This window comes from Schistocerca gregaria, chromosome 7 (assembly GCF_023897955.1).
Source record: "Schistocerca gregaria isolate iqSchGreg1 chromosome 7, iqSchGreg1.2, whole genome shotgun sequence".
NCBI lineage: Eukaryota > Metazoa > Arthropoda > Insecta > Orthoptera > Acrididae > Schistocerca > Schistocerca gregaria.
In genome coordinates, this window is record NC_064926.1 from 379,450,031 (window position 1) to 379,474,663 (window position 24,633).

The 24,633-nt window shown below is 36.2% G+C and overlaps 1 protein-coding gene across 6 annotated transcripts in view; it reads left to right on the plus strand.

Annotated features, from left to right (window-relative positions):
- LOC126281787 (protein AF-9) overlaps window positions 1-22,828 on the plus strand; it is a 110,116-nt gene extending 87,288 nt beyond the window's left edge. For 4 of the 6 annotated variants that reach the window (XM_049980995.1, XM_049980999.1, XM_049980994.1 and 1 more), the window contains one exon: window positions 871-3,156. In XM_049980995.1, the coding sequence (XP_049836952.1) occupies window positions 871-993 (123 nt within the window). In that variant the 3' untranslated portion in view covers window positions 994-3,156. Of the gene's footprint in view, window positions 1-870; window positions 3,157-16,835 lie in introns of those variants that run through there. The other 2 variants (XM_049981000.1, XM_049980997.1) reach the window with 1 other exon arrangement.
- Window positions 22,829-24,633: the final 1,805 nt, after the last annotated feature.

The following is a 24,633-nucleotide window of genomic DNA, read 5'->3' on the forward strand; positions in this document are numbered from 1 at the left end:
TCTCATAGGATTTTGTGTGCAGCTTCAGTATCCACTGCAGTAGTTACTTTCCTTAATACAAAATTATTCACAAACTTTTTGTTGACTTTATTTACTACACAGTGACTTCAGTTACCTTGTGTCATTTGTTTTTGTTTTTACTCCATGTATTCAACATAAATAATCAGTGCTATAATTGAACCAGCTAATTTATTTGAAAATTGTTCTGCTATAATTATACAGTTTAGAAAAGAATTATTGGTTCACTCAAAGTTTTCAGTGAAATTAGGAAATCGTTAAAGCCATTTGGCTTTGTATAAATGTCAAAAAATATCTTACTTAACTTTTACATTTCATCACTGATCATGGCTTTCACAAGATGGATTCCTATCCCTCATTACATGGTACATTAAACTTCACAAATGACATTATACTTGAGTTTTTTACTTGGTGATGAGCTCAGTTTATCACCTCATACGTGTAATGCTACCCGAAGAATAATTTGCAGCAAGTAATAGTGGTTCCACAATTGTAGTATTTACTGTTACTGTGCTTGGTCAGTATAATGTTTCTTGTGGTTGCATAGTGTGTAAGCAAGTCAGTACATACTATTTCCAAATTGGAAAATAAATATAGCCAATTCTTTTTACTTGGATTTGTGGTGCTCTAAACACACTGTAGTGGCATTGGTAGCTATTTTTAACTCATTCCCCTCAATTTCATAACTTAATATTAAAGCCATGAACACTTACATAATTGTTCTCATAGTCACAATATATTTAAAAATAGAAAAACTATTTTATGAAATGTTTTACTCATTAGCCAATTGCGTATTTAAACAATATCATTTCTAAATAGTCATCAGTGATTCGATTGTTCTGTTTTCTTTAGGTGGCAGCACCCTTCATGCACTTGTATTCATTGTGTAGTTCTATACTTCAGCCACTACATGGATATGGCTATGCTAGGTGCTCACTGTTGCGTCACTACCGACTATATTTGAGCATCATCTGATACCTGGTGAACAATCATGATAAATAAAGTTATGACAAAGATTTACTGCATTTCCTGGAACTATCTGTTGTATTGTAATGATACTTGTATCGTTACACACTACTAAACAGTGTAGTTGCTTTTATATTTGGCGATCGGTTATCTCAATATCTGCCATTTTGACGTTCATACGATGACTGAAAGGAGGAACCATGTTACAATCTTTCACGGTGAAACAGTATTTTAGCTATCTGTCTATTATTTTTCGTTTCGGTGCCAGTATGGACATTGAGTGAATGAATAGAAGATTTCAAACTGCTTACTGATTTTACGTAAGATCAAAACCCTTTATGGTTTTTTTACTAAGATTTGTGACAAAATTTTATGTTCAAAGTTTCCTACCACAGTTATTAAACCGTAGTGGGTCTTTTGCATCTCTTAAGACCTTACTCATAATATACTTGTCTAAGGAATATTGAACAATGCTTTTGAATTTCTCACATATGTGCTCCACATCTTTGTCCTCAGCACTGAATACTTAATGCTAACTACTCAGATATTCTGGAATTTTTATCCTGTCACTCTTGCTAACCAAAAATATTTTCCTACCTTTCTTAACATTCCTTCTACAATCCATGACCATAGTTTCTATCACAACCTTATTGATCACTGATACCTCAGCTGCGAAAAGTCTGAGGTTACTGTTAGTATTTTCTGCAAGGTCATTAACATACAACATGAACATCAATGGTCTCAGTACTCTTCCCTGGGGCACTCCTGAAGTTGCTTCTGCTTTTGTCAGTGACTCTTCATCCAAGATAACATGCTATATCCTCCCTACTAAGATATTCTCAACCCAGTCGCAAATTTCACTCGTGCAATTGTATATTTGTTAATAAGAGTAGCTGTGGTAATAGGTAAAATTTGTTTTGAAAGTAAAGAGATAGTGCACTTACCTGATGCTGTGATTTACTGATTTAATGGTGTCATATGAGAAAAACACAGTTGGCTGTTTTTGAAATTCATGCTGGTAGTCATTTAGGTGATCATTCTGCTCAAGATTCCTCGTTACATTTGAACTTGAAATATGTCCTAAGATTCTAGAACAAATAGATGTCAAGGATATTAAATAAATGTCAAGGATACTGGGCACTCATTTTGTGGATAGCATCTGCTATCCTTATTGTAGTTGGGTGAGACTTGAGCTTTCTTCAGTGATATACGGGATGTTATGGTTAAATTCATTTCTGAGTAAATAATATCTATATGCAGTTGGGCTGCATCTCTTAAGTATTATTGTACAATAAGATTAAAGTAAAAATCCAATTTTGTAAATGGCCAGCATGAAGCCATATTTTTATAGAGGAAATGTATTTTATGAACTTGGGCTTCTGCAGCCATTGTCACATTCAATAAAAATTGTCTGTGTTTCTTGACCGCATTGTCAATATATATGGAAGTAAACAAAAACACCGTGAAGAAGGTCACTTGTAACAGGGACCAAAGCATCAGTAGTTTTATATATATTGACAATGCAGTCACAAACCCAGGAAAAATTTATTGGAAATGTATTTTATTTAACCTACTGACAGATTTACATAATAGCTTGCAAAATGTTTCATGAAATGTGCTAGTAAGTTACTAACAAAATAATGAACAATTTTAAACAAGACATCATGAACAAGAACTTAAAAACACTGTTTAGCATCAAAGCCAGATTTTTATTAATTATCAAGCAAGATATGCTGAAAACATTTTCCTTTGAAAGTAGAGTTGAGTTTGGATAAAAGTTTGAATGTAAAGAATGTTACTCTCTCTACTGTTACCTTGCTTCAGACTCTAGCAGTAGTCAGTATAATAGTGCTGAAACATTGAGCACTTGCTGCTTGATTATCATCACATGTATTCATCATCATGATCATCAGATACCTATCTTTTTTTAAAAAAAATATTTGTCCTGAAGTAGGTGTAATACTGGTATCTGCTTAGGACACTGAATAAAAGCAGTGTAATGACACACCTATTTCGATAGTGACCATTGTGTTTTGATGATTGTTACAATTTACTTAGTTGTTTGGTGATTGAACTGTGCATTGTGCCAACACATCCTTACGGAATTGAGAGAACCTGTATTACTTTACGTCTCCCTTTTATAAAATTTGAGGGATGTATTGTAAATAAACTATTCACAGTAGATGAATGGGTTGAAAGCATATTTGATATATTAGTGTTTTTGTGCTCTTTATAGACTAGAATGTTTTATCAACTTTTCAGATTCTTTTCATACAATTGACTTCGTTAAAGTTTGCAGTGAACTCAAGTTTGTATACTAATGAATCACATACACAAAGAATAACACAGAAAATAACTAGCTTATTGGAGAACTAAAAGATTTTCTTTATCTCTTAGGAAAAACATATAGAACCAAAACGAAAAACATTCCTATCTTAGCACAAAAAAGTCAAATGTGTACTTGGCAGAGTTAGGGATCTAAAAGAAGGGAACTAACATCTTGATTTATCTGGCGGCTTCAAAGACGTTTAAATCTAATCAGCTTGACTAATACCTCCTCCTCTTTTTTTTGTACCCAAGTCCTGTAATATAATGCATCACGTCAAGTAAAGTAACACAATAGACGATATCATTCATACAACATGACACATGCCATCATGTCATGTGCCAACACCTTGTAGCTAAAAGAGCTCACTGCACTGCAGAAGTAGGACTAAACTCATAAAAAATTGTGAATATATTAAGATGTTTTGATTTAAATGTCTTTGGAGCTGCCAGATAAGTTAGCAATCTAGTTCCTTCTTTTACATCCTTGGCTCTGCCCAGGAGGCATTAGACTTTTTGTGTAACATGGTAGCAGCATTTTCATTTTTGTTCATAATTTTGATATTAGACCACCATAAGTTGGCCACCCGTGTAGATTTTTATTGACTAGGGCAACAATTGATGGTTTTGTTATTGTCTTTTTAATCTTGTTGCTTATATTGTAGCTATAGATAAAGCTTTCACAAAACAACAGGACAACCATTAATTACATGTATTTTTCTATGTTCTTTCAAAATTTGAACCAATTCTCTCAAATTTGGAACAAACAAGTGGCATGGATAAGAATGTTCACAATTTTTTTTTCACATAAAAACTGAATGCAGCTAGATTTTTGAAAATGAGTCTTCAATTTTATCACAATATTGCATTTTTTATTTTTTTTATTTATTTGAAACTGTTTCTGCACATTCAGTTACATTAGAAAACATTTTACATGTTACATTTAGCTTGACTTTAAACCCAACCCTCATGTCTTGATAATAGATAAAGATTATGGGATTAAAAAATTCTTTTTGACTCTAACCATTTATATATATTTGTGCAAAGTTTGAACTGATTCATACAAGTTTAAAGTATGAAAGTGGGGGGGGGGCTTCAAAAAAATCCCAAAAAATGGGTGAAAAATTGAATGAAGCTGATTCTTGAAAGTGAGTTTTCAGTTTTATTGTAAGAACACATTTTTAATTTATTCACTTTAACCCTTTTCCGCACTTTCATTTCATATAAGAATAAATTTTATGTGCTACATTTAGATCAACTTTAAAACATCATATCTTGACAATGAATAAAGATTATTGGATGAAAAAATTTCGTTTTGGCTTCATGCAAAGGTTGAATTGATCCATACAAGTTTAAAATATAGAAGTAGCCCATGCCAAAACCACCCTGGAAAAGTGTTTATTTGCATGTTTTTGCACATAAAATCCGAACAGTGCACATACAAAGGGCACCACTGGTGAAGCATTAATTTCAGCTCAGCTGAAATCTTTTGCAAAAAGAATTAATCAATTCGCACAATTTATGTGGGTGCCAGCTCCGGTTCATTGTCCAAACCTAGTGTGATATACTGTAACGTAGACACAGTAAAACAGATGTTCGAATGGCTATACAAATGGCTGCCAGTCAGGGTTAAACCAAAAAATTTGTACCCTCATTTTCCTAGCTCAGATACGAACCAAGCACCAAGAACACCCATCCCCCAATCTCAATTCTATGCATGACCTTTTCATGCATATTTGTTCCGGCACTTTGACACTGTAACAGTTTTAATGATAGCTTCTAAGAACTCTTCATTTCAATATAATTCACTGTATCTTAGCCATGTGTGTAATGCGCTCTTGTAGTTATGTAGTGGTAATATATGAGCTGAGTAAAGTAACTTATTGAAAAATCATGTTCGAGTATATAGTTATTACAGACTGTAGTAAGTCTTGAGGAATGCAGATTCAACAAGTGACTGTTTCTGGTATTGTGTACATGCACCTCACTTCAAGTGTTGAATATTTCCAGGTTTTCCCTAGCATATATTGTTGTTGTTGTACTCTTCAGTCCTGAGACTGATTTGATGCAGCTCTCCATGCTACTCTATCCTGTGCAAGCTTCTTCATCTCCCAGTACCTACTGCAGCCTACATCCTTCTGAATCTGCTTAGTGTAATCATCTCTTGGTCTCCCTCTCTGGTTTTTACCCTTCATGCTGCCCTCCAATACTAAATTGGTGATCCCTTGATGCCTCAGAACATGCCCTACCAACCAATCCCTTCTTCTAGTCAAGTTGTGCCACAAATTTCTCTTCTCTCCAATTCTGTTCAACACCTCCTCATTAGTTATGTGATCTGCCCATCTGATCTTCAGCATTCTTCTGTAGCACCACATTTCAAAAGTTTCTATTCTCTTCTTGTCTAAACTATTTATCATCGACATTTCACTTCCATACAAATACTTTCGGAAACAGACTTCCTGACACTTAAATCTATACTCGATGTTAACAATTTCTCTTCTTCTGAAACCCTTTCTTTGCCATTGCCAGTCTACATTTTATGTCTTCTCTACTTCAACCGTCATCAGTCATTTTGCTCCCCAAATAGCAAAACTCATTTACTACTTTAAGCGTCTCATTTCCTAATCTAATACCCGCAGCATCGCACGATTTAATTCGACTACATGCCATTATCCTCATTTTGCTTTTGATGTTCATCTTACATCCTCCTTTCAAGACATTGTCCATTCTGTTCAACTGCTCTTCTAGGTCCTTTGCTGTCTGTGACAGAATCACAATGTCATCGGCAAACCTCAAAGTTTTTATTTCTTTTCCATGAATTTTAATTGCTACTCCTAATTTTTCTTTTGGTTGCTTTACTGCTTGCTCAATATACAGATTGAATAACATCGGGGAGAGGCTACCACCCTGTCTCACTGCCTTCCCAACTACTGCTTCCCTTTCATGTCCCTCACTCTTATAACTGCCATCTGGTTTTTGTACACATTTTAAATAGCCATTCTCTCCCTTTTTTTTACCCCTGCCACTTTCAGAATTGGAAAGAGGGTATTTCAGTCAACATTGTCAAAAGCTTTCTCTAAGTCTACAAGTGCTAGAAACATATGTTTGCCTTTCCTTAATCTTTCTTCTAAGATAAGTCGTAGGGTCAGTATTGCCTCACGTGTTCCAACATTTCTATGGAATCCAAACGGATCTTCCCCGAGGTCAGCTTCTACTAATTTTTCCATTTGTCTGTAAAGAATTCATGGTAGTATTTTGCAGCTGTGGCTTATTAAACTGATAGTTCAGTAATTTTCACATCTGTCAACACCTGCTTTCTTTGGGATTGGAATTATTATATTCTTCTTGAAGTCTGAGGGTATTTCACCTGTCTTGTACATCTTGCACACTAGATGGTAGAGTTTTGTTAGGCCTGGCTCTCCCAAGGCTGTCAGTAGTTCTAATGGAATGTTGTCTACTCCCGGGGCCTTGTTTCGACTTAGGTCTTTCAGTGCTCTGTCAAACTCTTCACGCAATATCATATCTCCTATTTCATTTTCATCTACATTCTCTTCTATTTCTATAATATTGTCCTCAAGAATATCGCCTTGTGTAGTCCCTCTAGATACTCCTCCCACCTTTCTACTTTCCCTTCTTTGCTTAGATCTGGGTTTCTATCTGAGCTCTTGATATTCATGCAAGTGGTTCTCTTTTCTCCAGAGGTCTCTTTAATATTCCTGTAGGCAGTATCTATCATACCCCTAGTGAGATAAGCCTCTAAATCCTTACATTTGTCCTCTAGCCATCCCTGCTTAGCCATTTTGCACTTCCTGTCAATCTCATTTTTGAGAAGTTTGTATTCCTTTTTGCCCGCTTCATTTATTGCATTTTTATACTTTCTCCTTTCATCGATTAAATTCAATATCTCTTCTGTTAACCAAGGATTTCTATTAGCCCTCATCTTTTTACCTACTTGATCCTCTGCTGCCTTCACTACTTCATCCCTGAGAGTTACTCATTCTTCTTCTACTGTATTTCATTCCCCCTTTCCTGTCAATTGTTCCCTTATGCTCTCCCTGAAACTCTGTACAACCTCTGGTTCTTTCAGTTTATTCAGGTCCCATCTCCTTAAATTCCCACCTTTCTGCAGTTTCTTCGGTTTTAATCTACAGTTCATAGCCAATAGATTGTGGTCAGAGTCCACATTTGCCCCTGGAAATGTCATACAATTTAAAACCTGGTTCCTAAATCTCTGTCTTACCATTATATAATCTACGTGATACCTTCTAGTATCTCCAGGATTCTTCCATGTATACAGCCTTCTTTTATGATTCTTGAACCAAGTGTTAGCTATGATTAAGTTATGCTCTGTGCAAAATTCTACCAGGCGGCTTCCTCTTTCAGTCCTTACGCCCATTCCATATTCACCTACTATGTTTCCTTCTCTCCCTTTTCCTCCTCTCTAATTCCAGTCACCCATGACTATTAAATTTTCGTCTCCCTTTACTACCTGAATAATTTCTTTTATCTCATCATACATTTCATCAATTTCTTCATCATCTCCAGAGCTAGTTGGCATATAAACTTGTACTACTGTAGTAGGCGTGAGCTTCGTGTCTATCGTGGCCACAGTAATGTGTTCACTATGCTGTTTGTAATAGCTTACCCGCACTCTTATTTTTTTATTCATTATTAAACCTACTCCTGCATTACCGCTGTTTGATTTTGTATTTATAACCCTGTAGTCACCTGACCAGAAGTCTTGTTCCTCCTGCCACCGAACTTCACTAATTCCCACTATATCTAACTTTAACCTATACATTTCCCTTTTTTTTTCTAACCTACCTGTCCGATTAAGGGATCTGACATTCCACACTCCGATCCATAGAATGTCAGTTTTATTTCCCCTTATATCAACGACCTCTTGAGTAGTCCCCACCCAAAGATCCGAATGGGGGACTATTTAACCTCCGGATTATTTTACACAAGAGGATGTCATCATCATTTAACCCTACAATAAAGTTGCATGCCCTTGGTAAAAATGATGGCCGTAGTTTCCCCTTGGTTTCAGCCATTCACAGTACCAGCACAGAAAGGCTGTTTTGGCTAGTGTTACAATGCCAGATCAATCAATCATCCAGACAGTTGCCTCTGCAACTACTGAAAATTCTGCTACCCCTCTTCAGGAACCACGTGTTTGGCCTCTGAACAGATACCCCTCCATTGTGGTTGCACCTACGGTACGGCTATCTGTGTCACTGAGGCATGCAAGCCCCCCCACCTACGGCAAGCATATATTAAGCATTTATAAGTATGCAGGCAAGGTATTGTCATTATGCCAAGACATTTAAAGCTGTTTCTGCTGGACTGTATAGGTACTTATCATAATAAAACACCTGATTGTCTTTTTCTGCCCTCTGACAATATATTTAGCTCCTGGGGAATTACCCCACAGCAACATTCCATATTGCAAATGTGAATGGAAGGAAGCAAAATATGAGTGGATTAACAACTGTTTGCTACAAAGATAATTTGTGTGTTCTTTCCAAGAGAGTTTTTAGTTATCTTTGGATTAAAACTGATTCCTTCTGCTTTTATCTGGTTTATTCATATGAGTAATTAGTCATTTGGATTTTTTCTCTATTGTTAGTTAGTATACTTTGTAAATCCTCACCTGTGATTATTAGTGTCATGTCATCAGTATGTAGTATACTCTTACTGCTGTATCCTGCTACTGGTGCGTGTGAGACTGAGTGCACCGACTGCATGTCACCACGCATGTTTACTTAAGCTAACCAACAACTGTATCAGCATGGGCCGTAGGAAGCATACTCATGGCACGGTCTCTGCCGCCCCGTGTACCAGCAACTTAAACCTATATACACATGTTCTTTTAGTTTGTACCATTCATCTCAATTGTTCTGCATATCACTTATGTTGCACCTTCTGTACGATTCTTGTGTCTTGTTACATGTGGAAGCACAAGAAGATTATTTCTGTTCTTGTTCAGAGGCTTATAAATAAAGCCATATTTGTGTTACTTGGATCGGTTTCATGTGTTACTTGGTTACTACACAATTGGCGCAGAGGATGGGATGGTTTCTGTATGTGCAGTCTTTAAGTGCAGTTTCATCAGTTGTAGTCATTGTGGATGCCATGCTGCCGGCCATGATTGAACAGCTTACTTGAGCAGAGATCATTTTGTCACTTTCAGTTAACAGATGGGATACCACTCCACTGGTCTATCTGTTCACGTTTCCTCCGTACGATGATTCAACTGAGGATTGGGAAGCTTATGAAAAAGATTCATTCAGCATTTTTTTGGCGGTCATTGTGACAGACTCGAATTTGCGCAGCCTTATCCCTCTTGTGGATTCCGCCTAAGGTGTATCAATTGCTGTATCAGCTTGCCCATTTACAAAAACGGATAGCTCTTACTTTTGATCATATGTGCAGTTTATTGTTCAACTACAATTGCAAATGAACGCGTGTCATAGCAGCATGAGTTGAAGCCTACCAAGGCTGTAAGAAACCAAACCAGTCAAAGCTCTACTCTGTGAAACTCCTCGTTGGTTGAAGTTTTGCAAATAGGACAGTCTTTTGAAGTTTCTCAACTGAAGTGTGGGGCAATGTGTCGGTAGTGTCACAAGTGCGCATACTAGGATGACAGATAGCTTGCATGAAGAAGTGACAATAGCAGTGGTTAACATGTAGCCTGGCACCTAGCAGCCCAAGTTTGGTCCAAGCAGCCGGAACCACCATAGTGCCAGCTCAGCATTCTCTGTTTCCATAATCCATTTTGTCCAGCATGAATGTTCGGCACGTTATAAGCTCTGGGCCACTTGTAATGCTGGCCAGAAGAAAGGCCACATTTTATCAATGTGTCATTCAGGATGTGGACATGGACTTTATTGTGTGACTCCAATGCTTGTGACTTCTCCCAAGTTGTTTAGTGAGTTACATGTTTTTCACCAAGTGTGGCTACAGGTTGACACAGGTGCCGCAGTTATGTAATTTAATTCTCAAACCTATGTGAGTTTGGGTTTGCCACCATTGACATCAGTCACACTGAAGCTGGTCACTTGTATTAAACAGAACATTGCACTGTTGGGACACTTTACAGCATCTGCCTCTGCAAGAGAGTGGTTTGTTCCATTACATTTTAGGTGTTTGCTGATGCCAGTGTTGAGAACTTATTCAGGTGTCCGATCAGGTACTGCATTCTCAATTGGAAACACTGTGAGGAGTTTTCGGAAGGTATAAGGTGTGCTTTGAATCTTTCTGCTCATATTTCTTTGAAGTCGACGGCTCAGGCTCATTTTTGTCATATGTGTCATTTTTCTGTTGCCCTGAAAGATCAAGTGAAATCGGAATTGGACAGGCTTCAATCTCTAGTGGTGGTGCATGCAGCCTGTTATCGCTAGTGAATCGTCTTCTCCACTGGTTGTAGCTCAGAACCGTCAGAGAAACTTTGCTCCTGTGGAAACTTCAATACTATTGTCAATGCAAAGACGATCATGCATATGTATCCTCTCCCACATCAGGAAGAACTGTTGGTGAAAATATTGATTGGCCATACTTTTCTAAAATTGATTTGTCTGAAGTGGTTCTGCATGTTTCTGTGGATGAAGAGCCTAGGCAAGTTCTGGTTTTGAGTACTCCTCTATCAATATTTACACCTTCCTTTTGGTGTGGCTAATGCCCCTGCTATTTTTCAATAATTTTTAGAGCAATTGACTATGCTCAACCCTGGTTGCATTAATTATCTGGATGATATTGCTGTCATGTGCTCCTCCATGGGTAATGACCTGGAAAATTTTTGCACATTGTTTTCTGCCTTACGGTCAGCAGGCATACAGTTTAACCTCACGAAATTTCAGTTTTTCCAGTCTTCTTATGTTTATTTGGAGCTTGAGGTCTCATGGGATGGGGTTGGCCCTCTATCTGACCACATCTCTGCAGTTAAATCTATGCTTTGGCTGTCATACATGAAGGAGCTTCAGGCCTTCCTAGGGAAGATAGCCTACTACTGCAAATTCCCGCCAGGGGTAGCCACATTGATCCAGTCGTTACACGACTTGTTACACAAGGATGTATCTTCTTGCTGGAGCCCAGATTGTGAACGTGCTTTTCAGATGTTGAAATCCAAACTACTCTTGGCCCATTGTGAGGCTACATTCTCTCTGAACCAGCACATAGTTTAGGGCCTAACACCTCACAGAACGGTTTCGACGCGTTCCCAGTGCAATGATATACCGACGGCGGTGAATGAGCTGTTGCATTTGCCTTTCCCCATAGTCTGTGCTCCCCAGAAATTTCATATTTTTTTTGTACTGCTCCAAGTTTCACCTTGTTACTTACCATGAACCCTTGGTTTTCTTGTCTCAACCTCACACTTCCTTACCTGATAAGGCAGCACACTTCCTACGAGACGTCTTCTCCATCAGAGCCATTGGGGAGCTTCACACACTAAACTGTTAGCTAGAAGACATGTTTTTTGGCCAGGGTGATGGCAAAATTGTCTGTTTTCTCACGGCTTCTGAGCAGTGTGCCCAACAACAGGCAGCTCCCAGGGTGTGTCTGTTCCCCTGGCATGCTCCACACCAGCCATGGGAATGCATTCATGTACACTTTGTGGGTCCCTTCTTGAATACCTATTGGCTCTTGGTTATGGATGCATTTTCCCAGTTTCCTTACATACTCCAGTGTGTGCAAACATCAGCTTCGATAACAATTCATATGCTTTTGAGGGTTCTTCTGTTGAGGGCTTCCCCTGTATCTTAGTTTACAATATTTGGTCCTAGTTCGTTTCACACACACCTTTCAATTGTTTTTTCCCATTACAACATTCATCTTGTTATGGCTTCCCCATTCCACCCTCAATCAAATGTTGAGTTGGAAAGACTAGTGCCTATGTTCAAGTCCCAAATGAAAAAGTTTTTTGTGGATACTTCTCCAGACGACATTTGTATCCATTTTCTGCTAAGCCATTGCTTCACTCCTATGATGCAGCAGAGGCCCAGCTGTGTTGCTTCATGGCTGGCAGCCAAGAACACTACACCATTAACAGCAGCCTTTGCCCCACATGCCACGGACGGGTTCGTCCAACTGCTTCACTGCAGGCTCACCGGTGTGGACACAAGGGTTTGGTCGTTGGTCAAAGTGGGTACCAGTCATATTTGTCTGCCACTGGAGTGCCACTTTGATCACTTGCGCCCACACTCACAGCTGGAAGCTACCGGTTCGCAGGTGTGAGCACCACACGAGTGCAGTGCCCTTGGACATGCCCATGTCTCTGTGCATTTCAGCTCTATGCTCCAGTGTCCGACTGGCATTTTGTTCTGTCAGCACCGGCTGCTGCTGCTCTTGATCCAATGGGTGTGTGTCTCATCAGGCCACGAGCTTCTCCTTTGTCACCTGGGTGCCCTCTTTGCACAAGGGAGAGCTGTTCTGTATCCTGCTGCTAGTGATTGCATCATTGCGTGTAAGAGTGAGTGTGCCGAGCATAGTGTCACCACGCATGTGTACTTAAATCAACTGCAACTGTATCATTGTAGGCTGGCCACTAGAGATTGAAAGTAGGAAGTGTGCACACAGCACAGTCTCCATCGCTTAGTCTTCTGGTGACTTGAGACTCTATAAGCATGGACTAGAACTGTCTCACCCGCACTATGTTGTTTTGGGTGAGGTGAGGCCTCAGTTCTCTGTATCACATATGTTGCATCTTCTGTGTGATTCTTTTGTCGTATTACATGTGGAGTCATGAGACACACATGGTATGTAACTTGAAAACTCATTAATGTAGATAATAAACAGGAAATCTCTTTTTATTGGGAGTATTGCTGTTCTTTGCATATATGCATACATAAGCTATAACCCTTTGCTGAAACAAGATTGAATAGACTGAGTGATTTATCATCTGTGCCACAATATTTTAACTTTTTGAAGATTATATCATGTGACACTAAGGCAGATGTTTTGCTTAAATCGATAAGGGTGCCAGCATAGATACCCTTTTCTGTACGCTGGATAAATATTATTCACCAAAGCTTCAATTGCTTTTATGGTTGGCAGGTGATACCTGAATCCAAGCTGTTGTTCAATTTAAAATTTTGTTGCATTCTACTATTTATGCATACAATTTTTTATTATATTGGCTATGACAGGTGCTATTGAAATGGGTCTATAGATGTTTGTGAGGTTTTTATTGCCTTTTTTTCACATAGGTAATGTAGCGTTTTGAGCACAAGACATTCTGGGAAAATTCCTTAATCTAGTACTCCCACAGTAAGAGAAATGCCACTTTGATTTCCTTTGCTACACACTTTGTTATGAAATTACTAAATCAAAATAATCTTCTATTTGAACTGCTTGTTTTGTATCAATCTGTGAAAGTTATTTAAAATGATTAGGTTCTGAGTAAATTTTTTGCTTGTTTGTTTGGCATGAGTGAGCAGGGCTTCCATGTGCAGTGTGGAATTCAAGAAATATTCATTGAGTGTAACACAGTCAATAGAGGTACTCCTTTCCTTTTTTGTATTATTAATTTCCATTTTAGTGACATTCCACACTGCTTTAATTTATTTAATGTAAACTTCATCTGCACTGTACTAAGCAGATTTTTATTTTTTTAAATTTTATTTTGGATCTTTCCCAGTCAGTTGTGTAAGACTTATCTTTCATAATGAATAGTAGTTTCCTGAGTGTATTAAGTTTTGGGGTGTACCACTGTTGGTATGATGATGCTTAAGTGTAATATCTTTTGATTACAGTGGGGCACATCTTTTCTCCTAAGTGCTTAATCTCTATTAGGAAAATAGAAAATCATTTATCAATTGCTTTATTATTATGCATTATATGGGACCAATCCATTTCTTTTGACTGATCTGTCATAATTGTTTACACTGAAGTCAGTATTCATATGTCTTTCAGCAGTATAGAGAGTTGAACTTTCCAATCGAAGCCACTGCCCTGATATTTACAGTTCTGTAACATTTTCATTTAAGAGTGTCTCTTGTACGTTAGTAATTATATTATCCAGAAACACATTCAATCTGGTGGGCTTTTCATTGAGACAATAATAGTTTAATAACTTCAGAGAATAAACCACATGAATCACATTTTTTCTCTTTGGCCATATATCTATGTTAATATCGCCTATAATTATAATTTAATGCTGGTTACATATTATAGATGCTGTAAGTGACATGATGAAACCTAAACACACTTAATTGCCTGCCTCATGCAAAAGTATTAGGTTGGTGAATAAGTTCATAGTGTTTTTCCATAAATTTAATAAACACAACAGACACTCATAACAATATATTCTCCTTCACTATGTACAATAGTGTGTCAGTGCTGGAGTAACTTTTTGGTTCCTTGACTGTCGGCATCATGTGGGTTTGAGGCAGTGAACTTGTTGAGTCATGTTCGGAGTGCTTTTTTATCCAGAAAAAAAGTTGCTTGAAGATTGTTCAATAGAGAGCAGAAAAGATGAAAATCTGAGGGTGCGAAATCAGGTGAATAAGGTGTGTGCCAAATGACTTCCCAACTCATTTCCCGTATATTGCTTTTTGTCAGTCTATCAGAATGCAGGCAGGTGTTATTGTTGAGAAGCATCACTTCACACACTGTTTCTGGTTGTTGTTCTTGGATTGCATGAGCAAGACACCTCAGTCATTGACAATAAATGGGAGCAGTGATGGTTACAATGTGGGGGGGGGGTAATTTTTAGTACACCACACCATTGCTGTTCAACCAAATGCATAACATTATCTTTTGTGGCTTTTGTATGGGGATTTGATGCTTTGTTTGTGCTGAACCGTTCCTTTCTTTTCCTTATATTAGTGTAAAGATACATTTCTCGTCACCAGTAACAATACAGATTAGAAACGGTCAATGTTGTTCATGAGCCAATTGATGATGAGCAAGCAGAAATGCACATATCGCCACTCTGCTGATTTTTGTTATTTTGGCTTAGAGCATGCATTGCACATTACGACTGTTTATAAAATATGGATGCATTGATATTTCCCCCAGAAAATATCGATATATGTCGGTGAAATGTTCTTTTCCGATATGTCGATATCAATATGGCAATATTGAGTGCTGATATTTTTATTTTATATTGAGTTTTCATTATGTCTAGCCTTCCTCTTTGACTGTTTGAAGCAAATAACAAGATTTTCGACGTGATGAAATACCACACCAGTTGCGTTAAAAAACAATTTTTAATCCAACATGTTCGCTATTTTTTTCACATCAGCATTCTTTAAAAAACAGTTGCTGAAAATGACGAACAAAAATCTAAATGACAAGATTGGCCTTTGCGGTAGTGGGGGCATGTGAGGGGAAATGCTGATGTAATTGGCGCTTGGCACTAATAGCATAAACTGCAACATTTAGCTTTACCACACAATTTAATTTAAGAGTATCATTTCAACATGTAACCAATGACAGATTAAGAAAATAAGGTATGAGAGGTTACCTGACATGAAATTTTGCATGACAACGCACAATGTACGCAATTGTTAATTACAACACAACAGTTGATCAAAAAAATATTGTAATACAAGTTTTCATCTGTAAAAAGTCCCATTATTAACCTACAGATTTTCAGATTAAATGTTTTTCTCTCTATTCTTGCTCTAAGGGGTATAGGCAGGGTGTCAGCACATTGATGTACAGAATATCTAATGAAAATCAATACTTAAATATACAGCTATAAAACCGGCAGTATATTTGCAGTGTGCAGCCAATATTTTTTTTATGCCAATATGTTGCAATACCTTTTGTCGATATGTGGAGAGCTGATAATGATGATGTCTTAAATATCGTTATATAAGATTCCCAATACTTTTAAAAATATCAACAGTCCTAGTACCCATACACTTGATTTTTGAACTTTTCACATTGCATGCAAATGCCACATGATCGTGGAATGATTACACAGTTAATCACATTTACCAGTTCTTGAGTACACTAGTATGGATCATTGTGAATTAATGCACTCAAATGATCTTCATCACACCCTAGAAGTTCTCCTGAGCATGGAGAGTCACTAATTCCAAAATGATCCTCCTTAAAATGTGAAAACCATTTTCTTGCTGTGCTCTGCCCAGTGGCATTATGCCCATACATGGCACAAATGTTTCTTGCTTCCTACACTGCTGTCACCCTTCTTGTGAGCTCAAGCAAAAGAATATGTCAGAAATGTTCCAATTTCTTCACTTAGCCGTCCATCTTCTAGCATCCACAGTTCTAGTCACTTTATCTCCAAATGACAGAATAGCAATATGTAAACTCAAAAAGCATCAGTAAACTACAAAGAAAAAATTACAATCAATAAATAAATACAGAGCGTCTGGCATACTAACATGCAGAACAAGAACGCTACGAACTTATGCACCAACGTAAAACGTATGGGCCATCAGACAAGCAGGATTCATACACTCTGTTTTATCATGAATTTCATTTTGTAACATTTCAAAATTTTTTTGAGATATTTTGTGAAGAATGCAAGTAGTAATTTTCTTTTCCCATAACAGGTTATTGCAGAAACAGGCCAGTATGAGATAACAAAGAAGACTTTTGATTTTGATCTCTGTACATTGGACCGAAGCACAGTTCGCAAGCTGCAGGAATTCTTTGCCCCCTCCTGACAGCAGCCATTCATGGATGAAGGAGTCTAGTACCTGGAAACACAGCATCAGTCAACTATGGCTGCATGTAGTTTCACTATAACATGGGCATCTGGAACACGTACTTAGTATGTGACTGTGGTGATTATACAGTGATGCCAAATAGAATAGAAAGGAGCTGAATAAAAGTGTGTAACTAAGGATGGTTATTCCTGTAGCTGATATTTATCAGCTTTAGTACTGTGTGAATGCCTTTATGTGAGTTTCACAGGAGTTTTGATGTAATTCTCTGCTCCCTGAAGTATTTTTTTGAGTGGTGGCAGTACTGCAAAGCAGTAATTATTGCGTGTGTTCCGATGAAATTAGAGAGTATTTTACCACTCTCTATAAGTTAGAGTTCTGTGGAGCATATGAAAACAGTGCATCAGTCACTGTTATGTGTAACGGTATTCAGTATGTACTGCATCAACAGCACTCTTGAACTGTGGTATCTTTAATCACTGTGATTGCAGCAATCAAATGCATGTAGTACCATATTGCTGTAACTGGTTTTTTTTAATAGTTCATTCCCCATTTCATCACACTTTTAGCTTTTATATGAAAAACTTGATGACAAGAGTGGCAGTACCTGCTAAGGAAGACACCAAATTGAGGGCATACATTGAAAGTTACAGTATATATCTTGATGAAGATTGCTTTTTTTCTCACCAGACAGCAGAAGTAACAGTGAATTGTTATCAGACTCCTGACAGAGGCAGTTAAGATGCTTCACACTGTCTGGTGAGAGTGAGTAGTTCACAACAAAATGCAGCAGCATTTGTGTAACAGCATTTTCTTCTTCTGTATGTAATACAGTGGCATTATGGAATGCCACCTGTTAAAAAAGCAATCTCACATTACTTTACATGAATGACATGAGGAACTTGATTAATTATTGTGATTAGACTGCTTTTTATCTTGTTTTTGTTTTCTATTTTGTATCATACACTGTTGTGTTTCAGTTTATGATAGCGTAACTTTTTATATGTAATTTGTTGTGTGTTGTCTCTTTCTGTAAAAAAGATACTGGTTGAAAATGTTATTGTTGCAGTTGCAATTTATTGTTTAAAATTTGTTACTATGATTTAACAAGTTTAGTTGTGTCACCTTATAATAATGATCTCACATTTTCATTTAGCATGCATCACAATTTTACTGCGTTCACTGGATGTGAGGTGTCCATTTGTAACTTATTCAGATATGTACTTAATAGAAATTTCATTTAAAAACACCAATTTGTCAGGAACCCTGTTCAGTATTTACATGTTGTTGTTATACAACAAATTTCAGTGAGTTTTTACAAAAATACACCTACAGTTTACTGCAGCCACCCATACTTTCATTCCCTCTTTTCTTCTTCTTCTTCTTCTTCTTCTTCTTGTGGGAGCAGTGCACCTCTGAAAGGAAGTTGCCCAATGTCAACCTGTTCTCTTATATTTCACAAGCTTTTTTTATTCAGAACTCCCAAAGATTATTGTGATGTCAAATGTTTACTGAGTTTTAAAATCCTTTGGTTTGTTTTCCATGCTCCAGTATTCAAACATTTTGAAATAATACTTGTACATTATACAATGAAGATAAATTCCAAGCTAATGTTTGTCATGGAATGTGACATTTTGTTCCTGGATATGTTTCATCATTGTTAATTGTACTGTGTAGTACATACACTTGTGATAAGTTTTCATTAAAGTGTCCTTGAGTACTGTAAAGCCTACTGGTGATATGATAGGCCTAATAATTGTTAAGAAAATTGTATTATTTGTTGTAACTGTTTAAAACCAGTAAGTGAAAGGAGCATTTTTGATAGTTACAAAAAAGAAGAAAGTATTTCATCTGTGTCCAAAATATTACATTGTTAATTTCATTGATTACTGGGCTGTAAACACAGTTTCTTCATTGAGTCCAGTCATAACATGGAACATTTATTTGAGCTGTAGTTTGTACACACAAAATGATTCAACAGTTGTGAACAAACAAATATGTGTGTCAGAATTTAAAATTGGTGTTTCAGACTATAAAAAATTTAATATGTGAAAAATGGAAGCAGTTATTACTTACAGAATAGTTTTCCCTTCAAGTAGAATTTATAATCTTATTACATTTAACATTTCTTAAAACCTATTGCTTTTTCATACTGAATACTAACTTTTTGTGTCATTTTCCACCTTTTTTTATCTAATGTGAGTGTAATTGTCCCTCATTCTGATTACAAATTTTGTATAAAGGAAGGAAACCATGCTCGAAAGACATCAGGAAGAGTTTAGTTGTGAATGGAATGTAATTCACTAAGGTCATTGTAAAGGTATACAAATTTACAAGAGAGATCAGTTCGATAATTGAATAAAAAAATGTGTAATGCAATGTAGGATAGACATTTGATATCCTGCGATTTGAGAAAAATAAGCATACAGAACTGCTTGACTGATGGGTTTACTTGCAGTAAACAGGACATACTGACAAAAACTGGCAATTGATAAAAAGTTTAAGTATTTATGTTGTGTGTGCTTTTTGTTTAATCTGTTCTGTTTATTCCTACAGAAAAACAAACATTGAATAAATGATTAAAGTTGTTTCAGCCTTTGCCTTTTATTGAGTGCCTTTGGCACTAATTTGATTCTCTGTAATTTCTTAAATTGCAGAGTTTTTTTGTTTACTTGGTATGTGATGCATCTTACACTACTTCATTGGGTGTCTTTAACATATAATAAACACCCACTGTGCAGTATATAATATAATTTTTCTTGTATTTTTAATTAAGTATGACAGTCACACATAGGGAATGGTTGCAGTGGAACACAGGTTTACAATTAGTGGGTTGTTATACTTTGAACATTATTACATGTAGAGAATTGCTTCATCTGTTTAGTCACATGACATTAAAATGTTTGAGTGTCAGTCAGGTTTGTCTCATGAAATTATTTTGTCAAATGATGTACTGGTGGTACTGAGAAGAGAAAGTTTCTACTTAAAGAATTTAAAATGTAGTATAAAGTATGACCAAGATTGAAAAGAGAGAGAAGCCAGTGGAAAAAAATACATGTTGTACTTCCCATTTTCCCCTTCTCTCTCTCTCTTTCTGTCTTGTGTCTGATCCCTTCCCGATGATGTATGTTGATATGGCACTGATATGCCAGTAAATAATTAAAAATGCCCAAAAAACAGTACAAAACAAATATTATCTTAGGGAAAAAGTAAATGACCATTAGCCTCATAAATAAAACTGATAACGGCAAGTAAAATGCATAAACTAAATACATCTGTTAACAAAGTACATTTCCTGCTGCACTGCAATAGTGTATATCTTGATCTTAGTTTTTTTCCTAATTTTGGAGGGAGAATTGGCTAATTTTTTTAACACAAAAGACAACTGTGTTCAGTAAGTTACAAATTTTACAGGCTCTCTGGTGCTCCTTGAGAAACACAGCTGGCTTTTAAACCATGCAAGGTGAAAACAGCTAATCACATATTTAATATTATTCAGACTGTCAGCAGAATGTGACAGAGGTGAAATATTTGTGCTGTTTTGCACAGTATATGCTGCAATAAACATTGGTAAGAAGTTGAAACTGTGTGTCAGACTAGTATTTGACCTTGATGCCATCAGTGCACTCCAGTTGCCCTCTCCAAGCTGGGCTGTGAGGCATCCTCGAGCAGTACAGTTTGTAGTTCACTGCCCACAAAAGGCAGATACTTGGCTTTGAATCTTGATATCTCACATAGTTTTAACTTGTCAAAAATACTCGAAAATCTCTGTGCTACAGACACCAATGTACTGTGTCTTGTTTTTGTATTGTGTCTTATCATAGTGCTCCATAACTTCTTCTTTTATTTCTCCACATTGTGAGTAATGAACTTACACCTACAAAAATGCTCATAGATGTTATAATAGTAATCAGTTGTCGTTCGATGTATGGCTGTTTTCTCTGCCATTCTGAAGCATCATTTTTGTCTCTTAGATCAGTTTGTAGAATTAATATCAGCCAAAATTTCTTTTGTCACTGATTTAAACCTGAGCCTTAAACCAAATGTAATAAAATAGATACATCAAGCATAAATTGTTTTGTGGATTTACACATGTGTCCAGCAAATTATAAAAAGCGGCAGAAGCGTAACTAAGGCTCACCAGTTACAAGTTAACATGCTTTTGCATGATGCATCATACTGAGAGAATTCAAATTCAAAACACACACAACATTTATTTCTTAAATTGTTCATTGTAATCGTTTGAAATATCTGACCAAACTTTCTAGATGCAATATCAATCCATTAACATCAGACAAATGAAAGTACATAACAACATTAATAGACCTTAAGCCAGTATACCCAATATGTTAGAATATTTATTTATATAGTCCCATATTGATGAGCTTATATTGCTTTATGATTTTTTCCCACCGTTTATTTGCATTTATTCAGCTTTTTAATTTGTGTTGTGTGCTAAAATGTTGCAAAATCAGTAAAGGTTTTCTGTTATCTTGATGTAAACAACTGATTTTGCTATGTGAGTATACTGATGTGCAATATGTTAAGTATTTCAAAATAAAATAAATTTTGTTCTCACGGATACCGCATAGCGAATTCAATGTTCAGTGGTGAACTCTGTTTAATATGATTAAAATGCAGTATTTTTTAAGAATTTGTTCCATATTATTGTTAGAATAAGAGTTCTTCACAATTACGAGCTCTTGTTTTGTATGTGTTGTTATTGTTGTTGTTGGTACCATTGTTGTTGTTATCATCATCATAATCATTATCATTTTCATAGCCACCATTATCATTATTGCTATTATTAGTGGCACCATTTTGTTCACACTGAAAACAGTTTATTTATTGGGTACTGAGCTGCTAATTTTATCTCACATGTTCCACATGAGACTGAAATTCAAGATATTTCTTCAAAATATCATTTTTTCCGTTGTAATTCAACAGTGGTTAGATGTTTGGGTGGTGGGGGGGAGGGTGGAGGGGAACACAGAAAATAAAATCATTTTCTCAAAATGCAAAGAGATGAAGACTGTTCATAACTCACTCAAAGTATTGTGCAGCATTTGTTGAACCATGCTACAGCTGTTTATAGCTTCTGTTCCATTTGTTTCAATTTAATGTTTAGTGTCCGTCTTTTCAACAATCATGCAGAAAAATAGAAGTTTAAGTTAAGAAACTGTTTTAAACTGGGGTTCATTTTTGAAGGCCAGTTTGAATCCTTGAAAGAGTTATTAATTTAATGCATCCAGTCATAAATATAGCTGAAAACGACTTGTGTATTGAGTCCTTTCATCAATGTATTCACATCTTGTAAAACTGATTGCAATTACTTGTACGTAGAGTTTATATTTGTTTCAACAGAATGCACTGATAATATATCAAGTAATGACTGGTTGGAGAGGTATAAGTGTATCACCATATACACATACACTTCTACTCTTAGATACGCAGTACAACAATGGCTTGTAAATCACAATCACCACATGTACCAAGTTTTTAAAGTGTGTGGAATGCCAAAACACAGTTTATTAGCAAATACCTCTCTTTATTTTTTAGCAGTGTTTGCAAATGTTGTAAAGAATGGCCGGTTTTGTAAATGTATTTGTAATGTATTATTGTAAGTACTAGTTAAATGAGTGTTTCAGTAGGAACTACTTAATATTACTTTTGTGAAAGATTTAATTGTGAAATGGTATTCATTCTCATGTTTCAAGTTTGTGATAGAACACTTGGCCTTTTAATCTCTGATATGAGAAATTTAAAGTGGTACTATTTTACCGACTGACTATGAAAATAGTACAAATTGTACAGAAAGTTTTGTTCTTTTCGAAAATGGGCATTTGATAATACCATTTTAATAAACCATATTCTTCAAGTATCTTGTTTTATTGCATTTAATGAGCATAATGTAACATTTAGTCAAGTATGAACATGCTAACAAGGGGTTGCCATAAGATATTGTGGCATTCAGTGTGTTGTATCTAATTACTTCATATTTGCGTGTAAGTTCTGGATTTTAAATTTTCCATTCCCATTAAACATTACTCTGTGGTTTATGGACAGAGCATATTAGTTACATCCAAGAAGCTAACTGGAATACATACATGTTGGCAATCCTACAATCGCAATATTACTGCCACCAGAATGTGATAACACGGTGTAAGGCAGGAAACATGATGCAGTGTCATCATACTTAATTGCCATAATGAGAAAGAAACTGAAGTTAGTGTTCTGAGAGGCCTGAGATAAAGGCCACGTGAGGAATGAGCATCAGGCAAAAATTGAAGTGATGGCTTAGAGATAAAATCACAACTCTGCAGATGGTTGTAGTGAGAGGCAGAGGGGGAAATAAGAAATAAGTGAGAATAGATATAAATTTTAACCAGGGAGGAAATTGGAGAGTTGAAGAATAACACCAAAAGAGAAAATAATGAATTATAAATAAAATGTAAAGTAATCCTGGATGAGCATGGAACGTGTGAAAAAAGAACAAGAAAAGTAGGGTGTAGTTCAACAGACGATGTAATGCTGAGACCCACCAGATGAATTGTTTCAGCTGTGTAATACAATGTTCTAAGACTCCAAGAATAAATGTGATAAATAACTGCAACAAGACTGTTTATTCTTTGGAGGAGATGTGTGTCCATTGGAAATAGAAATTTTGTCACATCAGTCTGCAGCATTCCCCTAATTCACCATCAGTCTTACACCTTCTGGAATTCCCAGAGAGATTTCTTATCTTCATGGAGAGTCAGTACTTGAGTTCCTAATTCTATCAAAGTATATGTAGCTTTTACAAACAATCTGTCTACTAGTACTAGCAAGTCATATATTTAGGAGAAAGTTCGGAACAAATATTTGTGTGTGTTCCCAGTTTGATTAAAGTTCTACCAAGTTGCATGATGAAATCACTTATGAATGTGCAAAGTTTCTCAGATTGCCTTTGAGGTGTTTGATTGCTCCCTGAGCATATTTTTTATTAGAAATAGTAATTTATCAAAACAGATGTCATATTTGATAGTCTTTTTATACAACTAAAGTCTTAGCTACCATTCAGAATATGCCACTAGCTAATTTAACTATTGTGTTTATTAAAAGCATCTACCAAAACACTGTGCATTCATCCCAGGGCATCCTCTATACAGTGTCTTGGCTTTTGTATAGCTATTTCATAGTGGATCACAATAATTGGAAGATTCTGGGAACCCAAATAATGCTAACTGTGAACACTCAGTTGGAAACGTAGAAAGCTGGCAATCAACAAACAAAGATATGAAATGTTAAGACTTCCATTCTACAAAAGAAATTAGCAAAGCTCCATGTTTACACAAATCTGAATATCTTTGTAAACAAAATTTCAGTTCAGTATGTCTTACAACACAATTAACAAGCAACACAGTAGCTTTCCAAGCCTTGGATATGGCATAACAATCTTTTTTGAATGAAAACAAGTGTGTATATTCTATAGTATTTATTATTTATTTTACAAATTGGTTTTCAGCTATTATGGCATCATTAAGTACAAAGCTGATGATGGAGTAACAGCTGAAAACCAGTTTTTAAAATAAATAGCAAATATTGTAGAATATTACACAAGTGTCTTGTGTATTTTCTTTCACAATTTATAAAATATTCCACCAAGATCCAACAGAACCCAATCAATTTAATTAAGTTTTCTGCC